Source organism: Myiozetetes cayanensis, unplaced genomic scaffold, assembly GCF_022539395.1.
Source record: "Myiozetetes cayanensis isolate MyiCay16 unplaced genomic scaffold, myiCay2020 scf12, whole genome shotgun sequence".
NCBI classification, from domain to species: domain Eukaryota; kingdom Metazoa; phylum Chordata; class Aves; order Passeriformes; family Tyrannidae; genus Myiozetetes; species Myiozetetes cayanensis.
Genome location: NW_026086826.1, coordinates 24,913,701 through 24,934,964, shown reverse-complemented (window position 1 = coordinate 24,934,964; position 21,264 = coordinate 24,913,701). Strand labels below are relative to the sequence as shown.

General features: G+C 52.7%; 2 protein-coding genes across 8 annotated transcripts in view; both read left to right on the top strand.

Annotated features, from left to right (window-relative positions):
• Nucleotides 1-305: 305 nt before the first annotated feature.
• On the top strand, nucleotides 306-8,362 carry METTL13 (methyltransferase 13, eEF1A lysine and N-terminal methyltransferase). The gene is made up of 8 exons (XM_050307214.1): nucleotides 306-467; nucleotides 1,211-1,958; nucleotides 2,692-2,891; nucleotides 3,425-3,620; nucleotides 3,853-3,996; nucleotides 4,181-4,393; nucleotides 4,774-4,905; nucleotides 5,384-8,362. Exons 2-8 carry the CDS (start codon nucleotides 1,253-1,255, stop codon nucleotides 5,656-5,658), a joined length of 1,866 nt encoding a protein of 621 aa, XP_050163171.1. The 5' UTR covers nucleotides 306-467; nucleotides 1,211-1,252; the 3' UTR covers nucleotides 5,659-8,362.
• Nucleotides 8,363-13,771: 5,409 nt separating this feature from the next.
• Nucleotides 13,772-21,264, top strand: part of DNM3 (dynamin 3) — a 170,345-nt gene continuing 162,852 nt past the window's right edge. For 6 of the 7 annotated variants that reach the window (XM_050306368.1, XM_050306367.1, XM_050306366.1 and 3 more), the window contains exon 1: nucleotides 13,772-13,956. In XM_050306368.1, coding sequence (XP_050162325.1) covers nucleotides 13,811-13,956 — 146 coding nt within the window. In that variant the 5' untranslated portion in view covers nucleotides 13,772-13,810. The remainder of the gene's footprint in view (nucleotides 13,957-21,264) is intronic. The other variant, XM_050306370.1, reaches the window with a different exon arrangement.

Genomic DNA, 21,264 nt, shown 5'->3' with positions numbered 1-21,264 from the left:
TCCGCCCCGTTCCTGTCGCCGTGGCGGAGCCCGGCGGGTCCGGCCTCTTGGAGCCGCACGTTTGTGCCTGTCGCCCTTTCTGCCGGGGGATTTTGAGCAGTGCCGCGATCGGGGGGATCCCGTTCGCCCCGGGGAGCCGGGATTGGGATCGGGATCGGGAACGGGGCCGGGCGGGGCCGCCGCGCGCTCCCGCTGGCCAATGGGAAGCGGCCGGGGAGAGGCAGCCAATGGGGGGCCAGTCCGCCGGCCTCGCGCGCGGCGCGGACCCGGAAGCGGTCAGCGCGGGGCCACGTGGGGCGGAGCGGGTCCCGCCATGGAGCTGCCTGCCCCGCAGCCCCGCCGAGTTCGGGGCCGCGCCCTACTGGGACCGCTTCTTCCGACACCGCGGGCAGCGAGCCTTCGAGTGGTACGGGGCCTTCCCGGAGCTCTGCCCCGTCCTGCACAAGTACGTGCGGCCCCGCGACAAGGTGAGAGCCCCCGTGCGTGCCCGGCGCCTCGTGCCCGGGCCCAGTCTCCCCGGGGCTCCTTCTGGGATGGTTTAGCATGGAGAAGAGGACGTGCAAGGGTGATCTTATCGCTCTACGGCTCCCTGAAAGGACGTTGTAGTCGGGTGGGGTTGTTGGGCTCTTCTCCCAAGCAGGACGAGAGGACACAGTCTCAAGCTGCACCAGGGGAGGTTTAGGTTGAACGTTAGGAAGAATTTCTTCACACAAAGGGTGCTTAGACATCGGAATGGACTGCTCAGAGAGGTGGTGGAGTCCTCAGGAGGTGTTTAAGGAAAGACGGGATGTGGCACTTGGTGCCATGGTTTAGTTAATATGGTGATTTTGGGTCACAGGTTGGACTCAGGACACAGGTGTGATTCAGTGTGTCAGTTCTGTGCCACTGTGTGTTGACGCAGATGATGTGAAGCCCCCAGTGTGCCACATCAAGAGGAGAGACCCCTGGGTTGCTCTGGCCTGGGGAGCTCTGGTGGGTAAAACACCCAGATCGTTCCCAAAGGACATGCAGCAGATCCATTGCTTCTGTGCCCATGTGACTTTTCTCTATGGAAATGTTGTCTTAGGGCCCACAGAGTGGTTTTGCAGGTGCTGTGGGTGGGGTTTTCACACAGGGCTCGTAGCCGTGGCTGATATTTGCCCATCAGGTGCTTTGGGGGTGCGTTCCCAGGGGTTTCTCACCATCCCACTGCTCCTGTGCCTTGCCCCAGGTGCTCGTGGTGGGCTGTGGGAACTCGGAGCTGAGCGAGCAGATGTACGATGTGGGAATGTGCGAGGACATCGTGAACATCGACATCAGTGACGCCGTGATCTGCCAGATGCGGGAGCGGAGCGGGAGCAGGAGGCCAAAGATGAGCTACCTGCTCATGGACGTGCTTCAGATGGACTTCCCTGACGCCCACTTCCAGGTGGTCCTGGACAAAGGCACGCTGGATGCCCTCCTTACTGATGAAGAGGAGGCCACTCTGGCCAAGGTTGACCAGATGTTTGCTGAGATCAGCCGGGTCCTGCAGGTGGGAGGGCGCTACCTCTGCGTGTCCTTGGCCCAAGCCCACGTGCTGACGAAAGCGGTGCAATACTTCTCCCAGGAGGGCTGGGTCGTGCGCGTCCATCAGGTGGCCGGCAGCGGGGACAACCAGCAGTTCGTCCTGCCGGTCTTTGTCTATGTCATGACAAAGTTCAGGAAGATCCCTGGCTCAGCACCACAGATCCTGGAGATCTGCCCCGAGGAGCAGGACAAGCCGATGCGGGTGGAGAGCGTGGAGCGGCTGGTGGCAGCGGTGAGGGACAGGCAGCATTACGCCCTGCTCTGCAGCCAGCTGAGCAAAACCCCCTGCAGGGAACAGGTTTCCCTGGATCTGTGTGACAAGGAGAGCGGGAAGCCTCGCTACACACTGCATGTGGTTGACAGCCCCTCGGTGAAACTTTCCCGGGAAAATCGCTTTGCCATCTTCATCAGTGAGTACAGCCTGTCCTGCCTGCAGTGAGATGGTGCTCCAGCCAGGAGCTGCAAATGGCCAGCCCTTCAGGCCCTGTTGAGTTTGGGGCTGGAGAGGGAAATAACCCACCTGTGGGGGGTCTGGTTGTTTGTTTAGTCCTGGTTTCGTGGTGGGATGTGTTTGCCTGGTGGTGCAAGCAGAGAACTGGCACAGAGCTTGCTGGCTGCATCTCACAGCAGAGGGACACTGCCTGTCCCACCTCCAAGGGGGTGATTCCTGCCTTGATGCTGGTGACAGCCACCACAGCACATTGCTGCATGAGGCCAGGGTGCAGCGATGCAGCCGGGAAGGCGTCTCTGGTCTGTGTGGGTGTCCTGACTTGCAAGGCTGGGCTGCTGGAGCTGCACTTGGGCTTCTGTGCTTGCACCTCACAGAGACGTGCCAGGCTGTGCCAGCAGCACTGTTCCCTCCCTGCACACCTGCAAAGCTGGGGCTTAGCACAGCCTGGAGACAGGTCTTGAGGCTGTTGGCCATCCCTTCGAACGAGGCATGGCTATTCCAGCCTCCTGCATGAGCCTGCTCAAAGCAGGAGAGCTCCTGGCTCTCTTGACGGTTGCAGTGCACGGCTCTAGTCACACAGTGGTACCTCCTTACGATGTCTCGCCATTCCCCGCGGCTCCTGACCCTTGGAGGTTGGGGTGGTTGCCTCTGGGACCAGGAGCAGCTTGGGCTGATGGCATCCCCTTCTGCAGTTCCACAGGGCAGAGAAACCGAGTGGCTCTTTGGCACGGAGGAGGGGCGGAGGCAGCTGGCCACCAGTGCGGGCTTTGGGCGCCTGGTCACCGTGGCTCTTCACAGGGAGCAGCACTACGAGGGCATGGCTGGCATCCAGGCCGAGCTGTCAGGGAAGGTGATGGAGCTGGCCCCGCCGGGCCTCCCTGCCCGGCAGCAGGTGAGCCCCCACTGCCCAACCCCCTGGATTGGCTTCCCTGAAACCAGGGCCAGGCTGGTTCTTTTCCAGCAATGAATCCCTCTTCTCCAAGGAAGACCAAGCTGCCGGGTGTGAGCTGGCTGCCTTGGTGGGCAGAGACTGGCTTCAGGTGTAGCTCTTCCCAGTTTTCCTTCCAGCTGTCTACCTTTGCTTGGAGGCAGGATTCAGTGTGAAATCCTTCTCAAAAAGCTAGCACTGGGAGAAGGCCATCCCGAAACCCTGAGAGCAGCCTCTTCTTAATCCTGGCTTTAACTTCTGTTCATCCTGTCTCCCCAACTCCCCAGACCTGAGCTCTTGCAAGAAGTCATGAGGTGTTTGTTCCCTGTACCCCCAACAAACGTATGGGAGTGAAGCCAGTGCAGGTCCTCAGCTCTCCTGTGGCTGCTCCTGCCTTGTGTCCGCTTCATCCTGGTGCCGTAGTCAGGACAGTGGGAATGCCAGGCTCTGGTTTTGTAGTCTTTCCTTGCTCACAGCAGCCCCTGTCATTCCTGCAGGTGCCCTTCCTGTCCGTGGGAGGGGACATCGGGGTGCGGGCGGTGCGGCATTGCGACACCAGCCCCCTGAGCGGGGAGTACGTGGTGGAGGACGTGAAGGGAGACGGCACCTGCTACTTCCGCCGCCTCATCTTCCTCCGCAACAGGAACGTGGTGCAGTCGGAGGCCCGGCTCCTGGCTCCCACTCCTCTCTCAGGTACCTGGGGCGGCCAGGAAGGGGCAGCGGCCAAGGCTGATTTTTTTGGGGTGACAGAGACTGAGATTGAGGAGAAAGGTAAAAGTCCTGCTGGGACCTGCCTGCCTTGTCCCTGAGCAACTCTGGGAGTGTTTTCTCACTGTGGGTGGGGCAGGGCTGGGGGTGGCTATTCCTCAGAACCCACCCCCTGCCTCCCACCTTGCCTGACCAGCTGATGTCTCCTGTCATTCAGGCCAGAAGAAACGGAGGAAAGACAAGAAGAAACCCAGCCCCGCTGAGCCACCTGCAGCCATTGACAAGAGCTACCTGTGCTGTGAGCACCACAAGGCCATGGTCGCAGGGCTCTGCCTGCTGGGGGGCCCCAACCCCCTCCCAGGTGACAGGGCCGGCAGTGAGAGGCTGTGCTGGGGGCAGGTGCGCCTGTGTCCTCACGCCCCAGCGCCTTAGCAATGGCTTTTCTGGCCCCATGCACCCTGCCCGAAGCGGTGTGTGGAGGGTGGGTGGGATGAGCAGTGGGAGCAGGGCATGCTGGTGGCTCACTGATTGTTCTTCATTGGCAGGAGCCTCGCTGGCAGTGCTGGTGGTGGGGCTTGGCGGTGGCAGCCTGCCCCTCTTCATCCACGACTACTTCTCACAGGCCCATGTGGCCGTGGTGGAGATTGACCCCTCCATGCTGGAGGTGGCCACGCGCTGGTTCGGCTTCTCCCAGGGCGACCGGATGCAAGTGCACATCTCCGATGGCCTGGACTACGTGGCCAAGCTGGCGGCTGAAGGTACCTTCCTGGGGAGCATTCTGGGTACCCCGACAAGTCCAGTGGGTGACACGCTGGGGATTGAGGTCCTGGGCTGTTTTCACCCCCCTCTTCCCATCCCTGCCCATCTCCTGCCATGTGTCACAGTCTCCAGCCTCACCAGGTCTCTGCAGCTCACAACCTGTCCTTGCCAAGTGTGCAGGGGACCTTAGATTTGCTGCCTCCCTCAGCACCAAGGGCTGCTGCTGTGGGTTTCATTTGGAAAGAGAAACCCTAGGAGAGAGAAGGGACCCCATAATGTGGCAGAGGGGATGTCTGGACCATCCCATTTGTTGCCTCCCTATCGTGTGTGGTTCACCTCTGTCCCCTGGGATAACAGCTCTCTGTGCTTCCTCCTGCAGCCCCAGCCCAGTATGATGCCATCATGTTCGATGTGGACAGCAAAGACCTCACGGTGGGGATGAGCTGCCCACCCCCAGCCTTTGTGGAAAAGCCCTTCCTGCAGAAAGTTAAAACCATCCTCAAGCCAGAAGGTAGGAGGGGAGATCTGGCTGTGTCCCCATGGCCAGGCTGGCTGGCTCTGTGTGGAGTTGGGGCTGTGCCACCGTTTCTCATCCTGGAGAACAGTGGCCACAGACAGCATTGCTGCATGGCATCTGCTTCTCCTGGTGGCTCCTGGCTCCGAGCGTTTCAGTGGGTGTTGTGCCAGCAGGGTGGAGCAGGTGACCTGCAGCACTGCTGGGTCAGGCAGGCTGAGACATCCCAGGGGGCCAGGAAGGGTTGTTGGAAGCAGAGGGTGTAGGCGGTACCTGAGAACAGATCGTGGCCACCCCCGACCCATGTGGCAGCAGGGACGTGGAGCTGGGCCAAGGGTACCGTGGGGATGCTGCTGCTCCTCGTGCTGCCACTGGGGAGATGTTTGCACCATGGTGGCACCGACTCAGCTGTGTTCCCACGGGGAGCAGGGTGGTGTACACAGGCTGAACTCTCACCCCTCTCCTCCTGCTGCAGGAATCTTTGTGCTCAACCTGGTGTGCCGTGATGCCCAGCTGAAGGAGTCTGTCCTGGCCACCCTCAGGGATGTCTTCCCGCTGCTCTACACACGTCGCATCGAAGGGGAGGTCAACGAGATCCTGTTTTGCCAGCCCAGTCCCCAGGGCCGGCGGGACCCTGCAGAGCTGGGGGCGCGTGCCCGGGCGCTGGAAGGGGCCCTGCGGGAGCCGGGGCGCCCCTGGGACAGCTCGTACGTGCTGGCAGACATGCTGCAGGCTGTCAGGATCCTCTGACAGGGGCTCCTCAGGACGGGCTGAGATGCTGCTCAAGAGAGTGCTCCCTGTGTGCGTGCCTTGGTCCCGTGGCTGGGACTGCCACCCTTGGGGACATGTGCTGGCCTGGGTCTGCCTGAGGGATGGAACCGGCCTGGGAAGGTGCTTCCTGCAGTGGCTCCCCAGGAAGGGGTCCAGGACTGAGGAGGGCTGTGCAGCCCAAGGGCCAGCGTTGAGCTGGTGAGGAGAGGAAGGTGCTGTGGGACTGACAGGACTGGGGGTTTGGGTCTGTCCCCCATTGTTTCCCCACTGTGGGAAAAACATCCCTCCGACCATCTCCTTCCCCTCCATCACAACACCTTCCCTCTGATGCTGCCTCTCTCTGCATCTCTGTGGAGCCCCAGCCCTGCCCCAAGCCTGCTTGTGTGTGTGTGTGGGTGGGCTGTGAGAATAAAGTGCTCAGGGCTCCTCTGAGGCCTGCAGTGCTTTACTAGGGCTAATTTCTGAAGCACCCACACCATGGAAAAGGTACAGTCACCTCTGCACCTCAAGGACATGTCCTGGGGACAGGCAGCTGCCCCTTAAGCACCATTGTTCCCTTTCCACTTGCCCTCTCCAAACTGGACCCCGCTATGTTTTCACTCTTCTGCATCTCTCCAGTTATCACCACTGAACTCAGACCTGTAACACCCTGAGCCCCCAAACTTTCCCTCCCCTGGGCCAGCAGGGACCAGCCCTGGGCTTGGGCCCCTGGCCACTCCAACCTGCTCACCGAGCTGGTGCGGGTCAGCCTTCCTGCAGGATGAAAAGGCAGCAGGAAAATACCCATTGGAGTGTTCTCACAGCACCCCATTCCAGCCCAGACACCTCATTTTGTCTCTCCCGAGGGTTTCAGAGCCTGGTTTCTCCCTGGGAAGTTTTAAGTTGAAGACCTGACCTGTGTGTCCTGGCTGGTTACAGAGCAGGAGACCCGCTGGTGTTCACACATTCATCAGAAGCTATTTTTGGGGGGCTTGTCTTTTTCCCCTGCAACAACTGGTACCAAAATAAGTCTGAGGCATGGTACCATGGACCAGCTTGCAGACAGCAAGTTGAAAACCTACTCAGGCACTGTGATGCTTTGCCACTGATCCTGCACCCTCACTCCATGCTCCCTTCTGCCACTGCCAGCCTGAGCCAGGACATCTTTCTGGCAGCAGCTTCCCAAAGCACACTCCACGACCTTTCCACAGCCCAGGGAGGTAACAACACGCCAGAAGTAGCTCAGGAAGGGATCTCACCTAGCCCTTAGCATGGAGGCAACAGCAGCTGTGTCTTGGAGCCATCTCCCACCTTTGCAGCCCATGCACCCTGTCCCACGGGGGTGCGGGGCGATGTCATGCCCCTCATCAGCCTCTCCTTCAGAAGGACCCAGCTCTCCTCCGTCTGGGAAATCCTCCTTCACTTAGAAAGCAAAGTGAGGGGGTGCATTAGCCTGAGTGTTTGCAGTTCACCAGCTCCACGGGGCCATGGAAGGACATCCCAAGGGCTCTCACCCCAGTGAGGACCCTGAACCAGTGGGGACCGTGGCCACTCCACTGATGCAGGAGATGGGGCTGTTAATGCCCAGGAGACCCCATGTCAGCTGTGCTGACAGTGAGCATGTCCCCCTGACAGGCCCCTCTGTGCCTGTATTTTAATTTTAATTTGCCAGCAGGTTCTACTTCAGGAACCACTCTTCAGATCCCTTCTCCCATGCCACCTGCTTTACTCCCCTTCACACAGAGGGACAAATCTCTGCCCTACTTCCTCCCTGGGCTGGCCTGCTTCTCTGCAGAGGGAGCAGATGCTTTTTTTACTAAGTGCTTTTGATGGTTCCCAGGCACAGGAGAGCAGGGCTGGCCTGCTCCCTGCCTCAGATAAAGGCTGCCACCATGGGTAGGTGCCCTCTGTTGCTCCCCAGTGTGTTCTCCTCCTCCTGTAGTGTGTTTGGGGCAGCTCACGGGCAATGGGAGAGACAAGGCTGGAGCTTGAGCTGGGTGCAAGTCTGCCTGCCCCCATGCGCTTAGTTTGAAAAGCTTCTCTGTGATGAGCACTGCTTTGAAAGATAAATATTATACACCCAGCTTAGCAATGGCAAATTTCTCAACTGGAGCAGCAGTGCTGCGTTTAGGCTATTTTTAACTTAGTGTGCAATTCTCAACATAATTCCAACGACATAGGTTTGTGTGTGTGCCCTTTATTTCACCAAAACCATCTCCTTTCTTCCCCAGGAGCTCATACAAAGGCTGCCTTCATCCCTCCCTTGTCCAGTCCTGCCTTTCTGTTGTGCTTCCCAAATGCTGCGTAACGCCACATCCTGGTGGAAAAACAAAAGCCATCTATTAGAAACAATGTAAGGATGAAATCTCAGCTCGTTGCAGCTGTCCTTGCAGCTACAACTTTGGTCTGGAAATAAATTTCAGCTGGAAAACTGGCAAATTCATGAGTGCTGCAAATACACGAAATCCTCCTCTGCAGGTAAAACCCTCCAAGGCTGGAAAATTGACACGTAGTAAATATTTCTCTGCTGGCAGCCAAAACGTGCAGCAAACATATATGTTTGGCAACTGTGTGTTCTGTTGAGTGTTTTGGCAACATACTCATGTTTGCATCCCTTACTCCTCACTCGCTTCCTTTGCAGCGTAGGCACGCTGTAAGTGGCGGGATAGAAACAAGCTCTGCTGTCACTTAGCAACCTCCACTGGCGCCGAGATGTTGATTTCTTCCTTTCTGGACTTCCCAGCACAAAAAAAGAGACCTGTGCATAACTCCTCCCATGGCTCAGGTTGAGGCTGTAGCCAGCTGGGGATGGTTTGGTGTGGTCCGGTCCCAATCCTTGCCAAAGCATCGCATCCCTGTCCTGCTGCCACTCCAGTGAATGAGACACAGGGAGCTGATGGGCCAGCCCTGGGATTCCTGATGTCAGGTGGAGGGATGCAGCCGGCCATGCCCAGCCATGGAGGCTCTTTGGCCCCGGGGTGACGGTGTGGGCAGGCAGCTGGCAGGGCAGTGACACTAAGGCAGGCAGAGTGGGGTGCCACACAGACAGCCCGGGTGGTGTAACCTCCTCAGGTGTCACAACACAGGTCCCTGCTCTGCAGAAGGACTGGCAGTGGCTGGGCTCTAGGGAACAGGGTGGAGGTGGATAGGGGACATAGTGTCACCAGCTGAAAGTACATCAAGCAGCTGGGAGAGATTTTGCAGTAATGAAAGCTTCAGGGACAAAGTGCTGAGGCTGATTCCCTTCACCTGGGAAGAGCCTGGCTGCCTGGTGATGCAGTTGCTGTCCAGGCATGGCAGGGTCACTGCACAGCAAGGGCTGCAACAGCCACCTCCTGGAGGATGGAAGCATATGGGAAGTGTTTTGGACATGAAATCTTCCCTTGGGGAAGCACTTGGCTTGCCTGGCTTTGTGACCAAGGGAGCAGAGATGCTGCCAGGCTGCAGTGAGGGAGTACAGCTCTTTCCTGGGGTGCTCAGAACAGCCGGGAAACATCTCTGCAGGCTGCAATGCAGCACAGTGCCCTTTTTCTACCCTGGAACTGCACGCACCCCACTAAAGAATGCAGCTGGAGGTCACAGGGCAGGAGAGAGAAGAGATGGGACAGAGATTGGGTTGTCACTGTCCCACGATCAGTGAGTCAGCAGTGCCCCAGGCTGTGGGGGGAAGGCAGAAAGCACATCCTCTTTACAGGGAGAAATGCTGCAGCCACTGCTTCTAATCACAGCTCTGAGGCCGCTCTGACTTTTTCACTGGCTTGAATTCTCTCTTTTGCAGCTTCAAGGTCTGCGCTCTGCTCCTGGCAGATTACACAGGCACAGTGCTGGCTGGCACCGTCGTGCAGCTCCGCTGCAGAGCCAGGGGCTGCTGAGAACCTGGGAGCTCCCCCTGCACGGGCTCCTTGCCCACACCTCCCCCTGCTCTGTGCTGATCAGCTGCCTGAAAAGCTCTGCAAGACTCTGGGTTTGAAGCAAGAAGGAGGTGAGGAAGGTCCCTGGGGAGAAGAGCAAGTGTGAAGGAGCCCGCCTCTTCTGAATTCTTCCTGGGGAGAGGATGCGGCCTCCTCTGTGCTCTGCTCCCCACAGAGTCCTGCCTGCTCTCCTGGCAGGGGATCCTGCCTGGCTCTTCACTGCAGGAATCTGCAAGTGTCTGCTCTGATATTTTATATATAACCCATTTTTCATGAAGGGAATTGCACTGGTGTGTGTTTATAAAGCAGCCTGGGGACCTGATCCAAATGTCCTCAGCTTTAACGTCACGCTGCCTGGTTAGGGAGAAGTGTCTGTGGGTAAGTTTGTGGCCTTGAATGCTACAGCTCTAGCCTGAATAGCCTGAAGCCAGGCTATTTTTGCCATATATTTTTCTGAAAGTCATGGCAGGACAAACTTGCTGTCTGTAGGCTTGATCTGAAATGCACTGGAGGCCTTCAACAGGGCTAGGAGCCCCTGGCCAGGCTGTGCTGGAGCTGGTGACATCTGACATCAGACCACGCTGATGGAGCTGGCACATCACCCTGGGGAGCAGGGCACCCTTACTCCTGGGCTAGGAGAGGTGGTCAGAAAAGGTTTCCTCTGCTTGCTGAGCCTGGCACGTGGCAAAATGAAATGATGCATATTGTGGGGCACAACTGAGCACAAGGTAAAAGGTTGTGTTTAGCTGGTTAACTGGTGACCAGCTCTGTGCTCCCGAGGGTCACACTTGGTGCTTCCCCAGAAAACAGTTTCTTGCATGGCCTCCTGACACTGCTTTGGGTCTTATATTTCATGGTTATTCATTACATGAAGCTTTGCAGTGGTCTCTGATAGTAATACCCCTGTGTCCTTTAATTTAGCCACTGTGAATCTTGGTAAGTTCAGAAAGCCAGGCTGGGCTCCACACGGGGGTTGGGAACAAACCGTCCAGAGAAGTCAGTCAGGAAAAGCAGAGACCTGAAGGGCGCTCGGGTGCCCTTCCTCTCTCCTTCACCGCTCTCTTGGAATTGTTGGGAAAATGAGCACCCTCATGATAATAGGGACATGTATAATGAAAATGTTGGTGCTTTTCCCAGAAGGTGGGAAATCTGTCCTTGGCTGCTTGTGGTTTTTTTTCTGTGGGCAGAGCGGATTTTTGTAAGTGATGGAGTTGCGGGGTGAGTGTGGTGATTTGACAGCTTTAACTCTGCTTCACCAGACAAAAAAAATTTGGTTTGGGAACTTCCCAGACGTGGGGAATAACTCAGACTTTCCCTAATCTAAGGTGTTTTCTTAATTTATTTTAATTTAATCATGGAAGCAAACAAAGATGTAATCTAAAGACTGGAAAGGAAAGGACAGTTCCCAGGTTATCAGTTTGAAGGTGTGCATAGTGCTGCTCCCCAGACATCGTGCCTTTTCCAATCTTCATTTGTCTCCTGTGGAGATGCAATCCTATTGCCAGGCTGCTCTTCTACGGATCTTAATTATTTCATGGGGGCAGCACAAAGTGCTCTGATGCTCAGACAAGGTGGATTTGGCCAGAACATGATCCTGTTCTTCCCAACTTCCAGCCTCCGTAGAAACCCGTGAACTGGAGGAAGGCCAGGCAGCTACTCTAGTGCCTCCTGGCATAGCCTGCTTTCTCAGGAGTGGGGAAAGAAATAATCATGCTGCTAATTGGCATAATTATGTCAATAACTCCCAGGCCCCATGTAGACAGAAATGATGGTGAGGCTTTTCCCAGACGCTGTGATCCAACTGCAGTAGCAAAGCGCCTGCGAGAGAAGCCATCCCTGCATTGTGCCGATTAAAAACTGTTCATTTGTTTCCAGAGTTTAAAGTTGGTCTGTTGTAGGGAGTCACTTTTTACACTTATTGGGAGCTCTGGCCAAGAAGTTTTGATGATCCTCCAGATCATTAGTCTCCGTCAGCCTGCAGGATGTTCACAGTTCCCTTTTGTTTTGCTTTTCACGCTGAGTGAGGCCAGTGTCTGGTTTAATACAGAGGATAACTTTTATCGCTGCAGGACTCCAAAGCCTGCATTTCAGATATTTTCATGTTGTGACTGCTGCCAGTAATCACAGATAAACCTCATCTCTGTTGTTTGCCTGAGCTCTAAGCTCAGCCTCAGTGTGTGTTTTTAACTGAACCCACTGCAACGACCCGACTTGGATCTTGTTGTTGCTTCCCAGCCTGTTCCTGAGCGATCCCCCTGCTGCCAGCCCTGCCAGCCCCAGCTCCTTGGGCCTGCCCTGCCATGGCTCAGGTGAATGTGTCTGACCTGCCAGCTCTCCACCCACGGCTGAGTGTCCATGAGGTTTGCCAGGGACACTCACGTGCTGCAGGGATGGATCGTGGTTCCTGCTGCTCCTGTTCCCATCACAGGCAGCAGCCGGGAGGAATTCAGCCACTGGGACTGCTCCAAAATTCCCCGCTCCGCAGATTGGGAAGTGCTGAAGCCAGCTGTCTGCCAGGTCCCACGGTGGCGAGTGGAACCTGGCTCCTCCATGGGCTCCCAGTTTGGCCCCCTTCCCAGTCCGGTGACAAAAGTCATCGAGGAAGAGGGCATGGAAACCTCTCCTGGGTGCTGGAGGGTGCCACAGTCCTGTGTTCGGGGGCTCTCAGGGGACACTGCAGCCGTTTCCACCAGCAGGAGTGGGTGACCAGCCGGGTTCAGGGCTCTCAGGGCAACCCGATGGTCTCATGGTCAATGTGCTGACCTGGGCAAAGTGTGCTTCTTGTGCCTGAGGGTCCCAGCACCAAAGCTGGCTTGTCCTTGGGCAGGGATAGAATCACAGAATGGGTCAGGTTGGAAGGGACCACAGCGGGTCATCTGGTCCAACCTCCTTGCATAAGAAGGGTCATCCCAGAGCACATGGCACAGACTGCGTCCGGATGGTTCTGGAATATGTCCAGTGAGGGAGACTCCACACCCTCTAGGCATTTGTTCCAGTGTGTGGTCACCCACACAGTAAAGACTTTCTTCCTCATATTCAGATGGAGCTTCCTGTGCATCGTTTTCTGCCTGTTGCCTCTCATGCTAGTGGTTGGCACCACAGAGCAGAGCCTGGCTCCATCTCCTTGTTACCCCCCCTTTAGATACTTAAAAATATCTAAAGCTGGGTGTACTTAAAGTGCTGGTATCTAAAGCTGGGATGAGCCCACCCAGCCACCTGAGTTGTCAGTGGGGGCTCCAGAATGCCAGGAGGACCCCATGGATGCTCCCTGGGAGCGGCTGCCCTGGGCCAGTGACCAGTGGGAGGCTCTGCTGGTGTCCCCACAGTAAGAGCAGAGAGGACCCCACCACCACCTCGGGCTCCCATGGCTCAACCCTTCTTGGTGGTGTTGCAAAATGTGGAATACATAATAATTCTCTTAAGAAAAGATGTTCTTTGATGTTTAATCTCCGTATACTTTCAAGCCTAATCAGCAAAAAAGGAGCTTTAATCTGTGAAACAAATAGCAAGCGCTAAGTGATGTTCTGATGTTAGAAAGATAAATTACTTGTCAGTAGAATTGCCTTGTTAAGGTTTAGGGCTCAACATATTTTAGTGATCTCAGACCTAGGGGGAGGTTACCAAAGCTTGGGAAGAAGGATGTACCGCTGATAGTGGACACAAAGAATTTAGAATTTATGGGTTACAAGGACATTTGGCAGAACCCCGAAGATGAGGAAGAAACTAATAAAGACAACTCAGCAACTGTGCTGAAATCATCTCTGACTGGGTAACAGGTAATTCTGGCAGGGGCAGATCCCAACCACCGACTCACAGACCACCAATCCAGGAAACCCGCCAGCTCAGAAGAAGAGAAAGACGGAGCATGTGGACTAATTAGCATGAGAAACGAATCATTAACCCATAGAAGATAGAGTACTAGTTAACAAGAGAACCAGCCAGCTTGTATCCGATGAACACTGATGCCGTTGTTTGCTAAAATGTGAAAACTTTTGGTAGGTGTCGTGAATGGCTTTTTGGATTTGTCACTGTAAATAAACGGCACACCTCGACTCTGTGCGTGGATCAGCCTCGTGAACACCGGGGGAAAGGACGGATTTTGGGACAGCAGCGGGACCCGCACCGGGAGAGGGCGTGGCCTCCCCACGGAGGCCCCGCCCACAGGCCCGGGGGAAGGGGCGCATGCGCGGTGTGCCGCCCGTTACCTGTCAGCGGCGGCGGCTGGGGGAGGCGGCGGCGGGATGGAGGGGCTTATCCCGCTCGTCAACCGGCTGCAGGACGCCTTCGCGGCGCTGGGCCAGAACTGCCTGCTTGACCTGCCGCAGATCGCGGTGGTGGGCGGGCAGAGCGCCGGCAAGAGCTCCGTGCTGGAGAACTGCGTCTCTAGGTGAGGGGCGCAGGGCGCGGACCCCCCTGTACACACACACACACACACACACACACACACACACACACGCGCGCGCGCGCGCATCACAGCCAGGGCGCGCGCCCTTCCCAACGGTCCCGGCGCGCGCCCCCCCCTCACAGCGGCGGGGTTGGGGGGGGGGAAGCGACCACAGGCGGGGATGGACCAGGCGGGTGTTTTTGAGGGGATATTCGCAGGGGCCCCTTTGGCGGCTCCGACATCCCCGCCAGGTGTGCTCGGTCCCCCCCCACCCCGGGAGTGCCGCGGGGGTGGCGAGGCGGGCCCTGGCCCGGCGGTGCCCGCGATGCGATGTGCGCGCTGCGGGGAAGGCGCCGCGGCTCCGCTGCGAGCGCGTTCGTGTTCCCGGTCTGTGTGTGTGTGTGTGTGTGTGCGTGTGTACGTGTGTTGACCGCTGTCCGGGGGACACACGGCGTTTAAAGCCCCCAACCCGAATTTCGGTGGGGCGATGGCGCTGGGCTGCTCATCCCGCCCATCCCATCGCTTTACAATTCGCACCGTCCCGACGAGCCCGCGGGTATTGGAATCACAGCGGCGTTAAGGTTGGAAAAGACCTCCGGGATCGCAAAGTGCGACATTAGCATCGTTTCTAATGATGGAAATGGGGAGCCTGGCGGTTCAGGTGCTGCTTTCCGACGGGCAGGCAGTGCCTCTGGAGATGGCCCGAGGTAAACACGGGCTTCACGTGCTGATAAAGTTCCTGCTGCGTTTGCCGCAAATAGCTGCGGGCTCCCGACGGGAGGGAGGGAAATGGTGCTCCCGGAGCGGAGCTGAGAGCCCAGCCTGGATTATAAGGTCAAAATACTGGGGTGTGTCGGTGATTTAGGAATTTTTATGTTTGGAGGTCTTCAGTGAAGGTAATATTAAACTCCGTGTCGCTCCGCAACCTGGCCATGTGTCAGGCTGCAGCAGCTCTTGATATACAGTATAAAAATACTGTACAGTTGTTCTTCATCTCTGGTTCAGAATTTGTTGTGTTAAATGTCAGTTCTTTCTCTTCATTATTCTTGAAAACTGTAATTAGCTACTGGTGTTGACAGTATTGCCAGTCTCTCGAGTTTGGAAGGCATAAATGAGATCCCCAGAAAGCACAATTGGTCGTCAAATTACTACCGTTTTCTTTAAACAAATCCTTAAAAAGTAATTTGGTAACCCTTTCACTTTTTGATCTGTGTGTCCACGAAGCTGTGCAAAGCGTGTGTTCTGAGGAGAAAAGGCATCTTTATCTTTCTCGTCAGTGAGGATATTCTGGTCCCTGTGGAAAAGCCTTGACTGGGGTGGCACGCATCTGGGAGAGGGGCTGTGCTGTGTAATGGGCTGTGCGCTGATGTCGGTGTTTGGATCCAGCTGTGCTGATCTTCGTGCTCCCAGATGCTTGTTATTGCTCCTCTGCCGGAGGGAGCTGCTCCATCTGATCCGCAGGTGGAGCTGTTCCTTTGAGCGCAGCGCATCCCTCCCCGGCCGCCTGGGTGCGCCTGGCTGGAGCAGAAGGTGGAAATGAGCGGTTTGTGCTGATCTGGCCCGTTTGAACAAGAGGTTGGAACCAGCTGCACAAGTGAGGCGCGGGCATTTCTGGGAAGAACTGTGAAGGAAAGCTAAGGGCAGTGACTTTTTCGCTCACGTAGCCATTCCCTGTGTAGCCCGCAGACACTGCAAGGGAGTCTCTTCAGAGAAAAGCTTACAGGCTCCTGTGAAACACCAGAGTGTCTCTGTCACGTGGGATCTGGAATTTGGATTCTGTCAACCCGGTTCCAGAGTTCCACATCGTTGTAGCTTCTCGAGATCCAGCCTGAGCTGATCTGTAGTCCCTCCCTACTTGCAACCTTGGAGCCTATTGCAGAAATGACATTAGAATGCATTGCTTCAAAACTGTTCCGTGTGCCTTTCCTCTAGATTGAGTGAGTACGTGTGGTCAGCAGATGTGCACTTGCTAAGCTGTGACAACTTGGTTGTGAACCCTCAGAACCAGATTAATAAATATCCATGAGATCGGAAGAGGATTTTCCTTGTCAGATCAGCAGGCAAATGGTCTGTGTCCCTCTTTTTAGTAAAGCCATAGGGTCTGTTTTTATGGGATAATGCAGCTGCTTTCTGCAAACGAGTTTGTTTAATCCACATCTCTCCTAATATGTTTCATAGGGGTAGCAAGTCTCCTTGTGGAGATGTGCTGCGCTCATTTCTCTTTGTCGGTGATTCGTTTCATGCCCTGTGATTACCCACACAGGAAACTTCGACTGACAGCGACACAGCCTTGAAACCGACAGCAAAATAAAAGAGTCCTTGCATTGCTCTCGAGTTTGAGCAGTAATTCCCATGGGGTTGTTTTTAGGTTTTTTGGGATTTGTTTTCTTTGCAGTTGTGGGTTTGGTTTTCTTTACCACATGAATCATTACCGTTGGTAAATTTTGAACTCTCAGCCTTCAGGGAGAGATTCAAGAGCTCCTCTCTTCAGGAATAGCTGTAATGGGTATGAGGAAGGCATGATATCCCCCCAAAACCTGTGGAGGGCAGGGTCTTGCTACAAACAAGTTGATAACCTCAGTATTTGTTAGTGGAGCTTTAGTGAGGCTGGTCAGGTGGTTCTGAACTCTAGGACTATTATTATAATAACTCAGGTTATTATTCCCTGCTGCCTGTAGCCACGTTGTGCCTGTTTCAGTCTTCCATATGGACTCTGATTGTGCAAAGGTTGCTTTTCTCCACTTGGACAGTGGAATCCTATCTTCTAGCTTGCAGGTGGTATCAGAGTTGGAGTTTCTTTGTGGAGCCCAGGAAGCATGGTTGATATTGTGTCACCCACCATCCGGTTTATGCACTGCCATCATTTTTCAGAGGGGTTTTGAGGAATCTGGCTCTGGCACAGTTCTGTGGGCTGGCAGATGGTCTGGAAGTGGGATCAAGGTCCTGTTCTTTCTCAAGCTGCTGAGTGACGTGCATCCATCGCTGTCCCCAGGAGAGCACCAAGGCTTGTTTAGGTGCATGCAGTGTCGTTAATAACTATCAACAGTTAGGGAATATTTTGGGGTTAGTTTACTTGTGATCTGCATTGGCGGTGGTGTCACATGAGGATGAATTGTGCATGTTTGTCTGCTCCAGGAGTTGTGTGACACCCAGAACTACTTGTGTTGTTGTAGGCTGGCTTTGAGCAAAGCTGGAATGGGGCACTGTCAAATCTCCCAATGTGTCCATTATTGTTGCTATTTGGATTAGCATCCTCTAAGATATTTGGAGAGTTTCCTCTTTACTTTTTGCTCCTCTGTAAGAAGACAGTGTCTTTTGGTAGTCAAGGACTGTTTGAAGGTTTTCCTCTCAGGATTCTGGTTATATTTAGATGGAAACAGAGATTCCAGAGAGCACCTGAGGACAGCAGTCGTTTCCATTTATGGGTTAGACCTTCATGTGTTCATAACTGGAGCTCATGGCACTTGTTTGAGGAAATGGGATTGTCTGAAGAGCAAATGTTCTTCCTACCTGCTTCTCTTTGTAAGAGAAGTAAATGTGCTGTGAAATGCTGGGCTGGTGTTTGAAGCAAACGATCCAGTGCAATATTGTGGTGGAATTTGGTGGGAGAGAGAGATTCAAAAGTGCAAAGGGGAGTCAAACAACAAATCCCAACAGATGCCAATGGGAGACAGGCACTTGGCCTGCTCTTACTGCTGTGCTACCGAGCACTGCAGAGCCATGAACTTAGATGTTGTTTGTGCTTTTTAAACATCTTGCTTTTGATAATAATAGGGTTACTTAAAAGAAAACTAATGGCAGGAAACAATCCCTAGAGACTGTATTTGGAGAGAAAGCACTCTCTATTATTTCCTATATCCAGAGGGGTGTTTAAGATAACTGAAGGCACAGACTGCAGGCTACCTTGTCAGGGCCTCTTTCTTCAGAAATTAGAGCCTTGTTTTATTCTTAAAAATAGCGAGAAATTAATAATTAGGTTTCCAACCTGAAAGCTCTTCACTTCCTTCCCTGCTTAATATAATATGAACTGCATGTGGCCAAATAATTGTTTCATAAGAGATGTGAAGTCCTGATTGTAAGCCTGTCAGTCATAATCAAACAAGCACTTTCGTTTTAAGAGCCTGAGGTCTGATTGTATAATTCAGCTTTACAGCTTTTTGATCTGAGACACTTCTGATAATCTTAGGGCCATTGCATGTCGTGTAGTTATTTATTATGACATATGTACTGATTATATCTTTTTCAAATTACCATTCCTTGTGTGCTCAGCTTGTTCTTTTCTTGCTTGAGATGGCGGTTGTGAAAAGACTGCGTTGAGTCATTAGGAGAAGAGACAGGACTTTAAATCTGGCTTTTAAAGCAGAGGATTTCTCCAAAGAATGTAGACACCTACTTAGATTGGATGCATCCTGGGGGAGAGGTAGTTAAAATGGTGCAGATATTTTATTCTTTTAGCTACTGGGCATTGTCAGAAAAACTTTTTTACAGAAGATTCTCCTGTTTTGTGAAACAGGCATGAAAAGCTGAGAAGTTGGAGATACAAACTGAAGTGTGGTGCTGTGTACCCTTTTTTAATCTTAACGATCTTCTGGAAATGAGAATCAGCCACTCCTTTTCCTGACTAATTAAGCCATTGTACAGCTTTGAGTACAGTATTGAGTGTATTAGCCTAGTTATCAAAATACTCCGGTGCAACAGAAGCAAGAATTGTTTCTGGGTATTTCATTAATTAGAAACAGTAGCAAATGAGACAGTGGCTCATTTGGGTTTCTTCCCTGAATAAGTTTTTACATTTACACATTGCAGAACAAACTGGCTGTTTAGATGGGATACAGGTGGCCTAGTTTTGTCCTTACATGTAACTCCATTGTGGACTTAAAGTTAATTTTTTTTTCAAGTCTTGAGAGTTGATATATACAAAGTAAAGCAAGTAAGTAATAAAAAACAGACGTGCAAACAAATCTGCTGATTCCCCCCCACCCCCATGTAAAGTACTTTTTTTCCTCTAAAACTACTTTGAGGATCTCTTATTTTTTAGCATTTAAATCTTGCCAATTGAAATATTTCTTCTATTTTAAGAAAAGCTGTGCTCTATAACGAGGCATAGTGTAGGGAGCTCTGACCTATAATCTGGCATTTAAGTTCAGTGTATCAAGCAGTTTACAGGGATTCTGAATGAACAAATAACACTTAACCCTTTTGTAAAGTATACTGTGAGAATGCACAGCCTTACTTTAACTTCAACATACTATGTATGATTTGGGTATTGGAGTATTTAGCGAACACAAGCGAAGTGTTTGAAGTCTGAGACCCAGACTTCAGAAAAACCTCAAAACCCTGCAAAAAGCAACGTTCAGAAACAGCTCAGTCTGGTCTCGAGTGCCTTCTGAGAAATCAGTGCTGTGAATTCGGTGGCAGCTGTTACTGGGAGTTCAGTCCATCAAGGTGCTGAAGGTGACTGCACTCCTCTGATGTTTTTCAAGAACAGTCATCTTGTGAGAGGTTTGTAGGGATTTTTTCTTATATGTATTTTTTTTTCCCGTTGGACCAGAGGTATCCACTTAACTTTTCCTGGTTCTTTGTACAGAGACACTTCTGAAAGTTCAACAGATTGTCTAACTCCCTAGGCTCTTGCATAATATAAATCCTGATATTCACTGCCTTCAAGAAGGAGCCCATGCTTGGGAATTTGAAGTGTTAAAGTCAACAAATAACCAATACCTTTGTTGTCCTGCAGTTTCTTGATGGACATTGCTGCTGCTTCTAGTCCTGTCACTTTCCTTTGTAGATGAATTAGCAAACAAAGCTTTAGAGTTTAGATAAAAAGGTGTTAGCAATGGGATTGTTTGGGCATTCACCAGTAAACATGGGCAGTGATGCTGCTATGGTTGACAGCAGAAACATAGAAATGTGTAAGACTATTCTCTACCACTCATTTACTGTATGACCTCAAACTGGTTTTTAAACATTAGCTGCATATGTATCCACACATGCCTTGAGTCTTCACTTGGTCTTAAGTTGCTTCTATCTGCAAAAAAGATGTTAGCGTATAATCTTAAAATCAGCGTGGGATAACTGCGATTGTAGTCTAGAACTTGCTGTTATGCATTTCTCTGCTTTGTGTGATGGCTGATTTAGATTCCTCTGTGGCATCAAAACTGAGTCTTGGATTCTGCTTTGAATCCAGCTGAGATGTAGCAGTTTCTCATCCCCAAAAGGGATCCTTGCTGTTGTTTAGTTTGTGCCTCTAACAGCTTAGTCATTGAGAGAGATCGTGTTTGTGGTTTGCCATCCATCAGTTGATCACTGAGCAAATTGATGATAGTCCTTTAAGTATTTGTGGGTTTCTTAACCAGTGTCTGCCTGGATTGCAAGCACAGAGGGACAGAGGCCTTTTTTGCTTTTTCTGATTTTGTTTGTTGGGTTGTTTTTTGTTTGTTTATTGTGTGTGTGGAGTTTTTCTTAAACAGTGCATAATAATAATAATAATAATAATAATAATAATAATAATGCCTTCCAGTAAATAGAAGCCTGTGAACTCACCTTGTTTGCTGTGCTCATGTGTAAGGGCTTACTGGGAATCCTTTTAATGCTCTATGTCTGCAGTGCAAAGCCTGTAGTGTAAATATGCTGAGAACAGGAAAGGAGCATTATTTAACTGTGACCTTGCATCTTTCTCTTCAGCAAGTCGCACCGCGATGAACAAGGCAGCATTATTGAACTAGAGAGCAGCAAAGCCCCATTTAACTGCGTGCTGGGCTTTGATGTACTGCCAAGCACTGTTGTCTGTGATAGCCTCTGGGGTGTAAAGGAGAACTGTAGTAGTAGATAAGAGGGGTTTTCAACCCAAGTGTCTAGTGATAATGTCAGCTTTTATAATTTGTGTGTGGAAGTTAAGCTTTTAATTCAGTACCTAGCATGGTATTCCTGCATCCTAGCTCCTGTGCAAAATCACCAAGGTTTCATTCTTCAGATATGCGGGAGGTTTCCTATTTGCTGTAGTACAGATAGATTTCTCCTCCTAGATGGAATCATCAAAGCCAGGCTAACCTTAGGCCCTCAGTACATTGTTTGCTATGGACGCTGCAGATGTCTAAAATTGCACGTGCATCAGGGGTGCCCAGCTCTGCAGGGGCTCTGAAGCTGTCAGTGTGTGACTCACCTGTGGATAACAGACAGGGCTCTGAGCACGGGAACAACGGAGAGACATCCCTGGTCTCTGCTGTGTGACAGTGGGGAAATGGGCTCTGATCAGAGCTGCTGTTCAGCAGCCAAGCTGGAAGCTGCTGGAGAAATCTGAGCCCAGTCCAT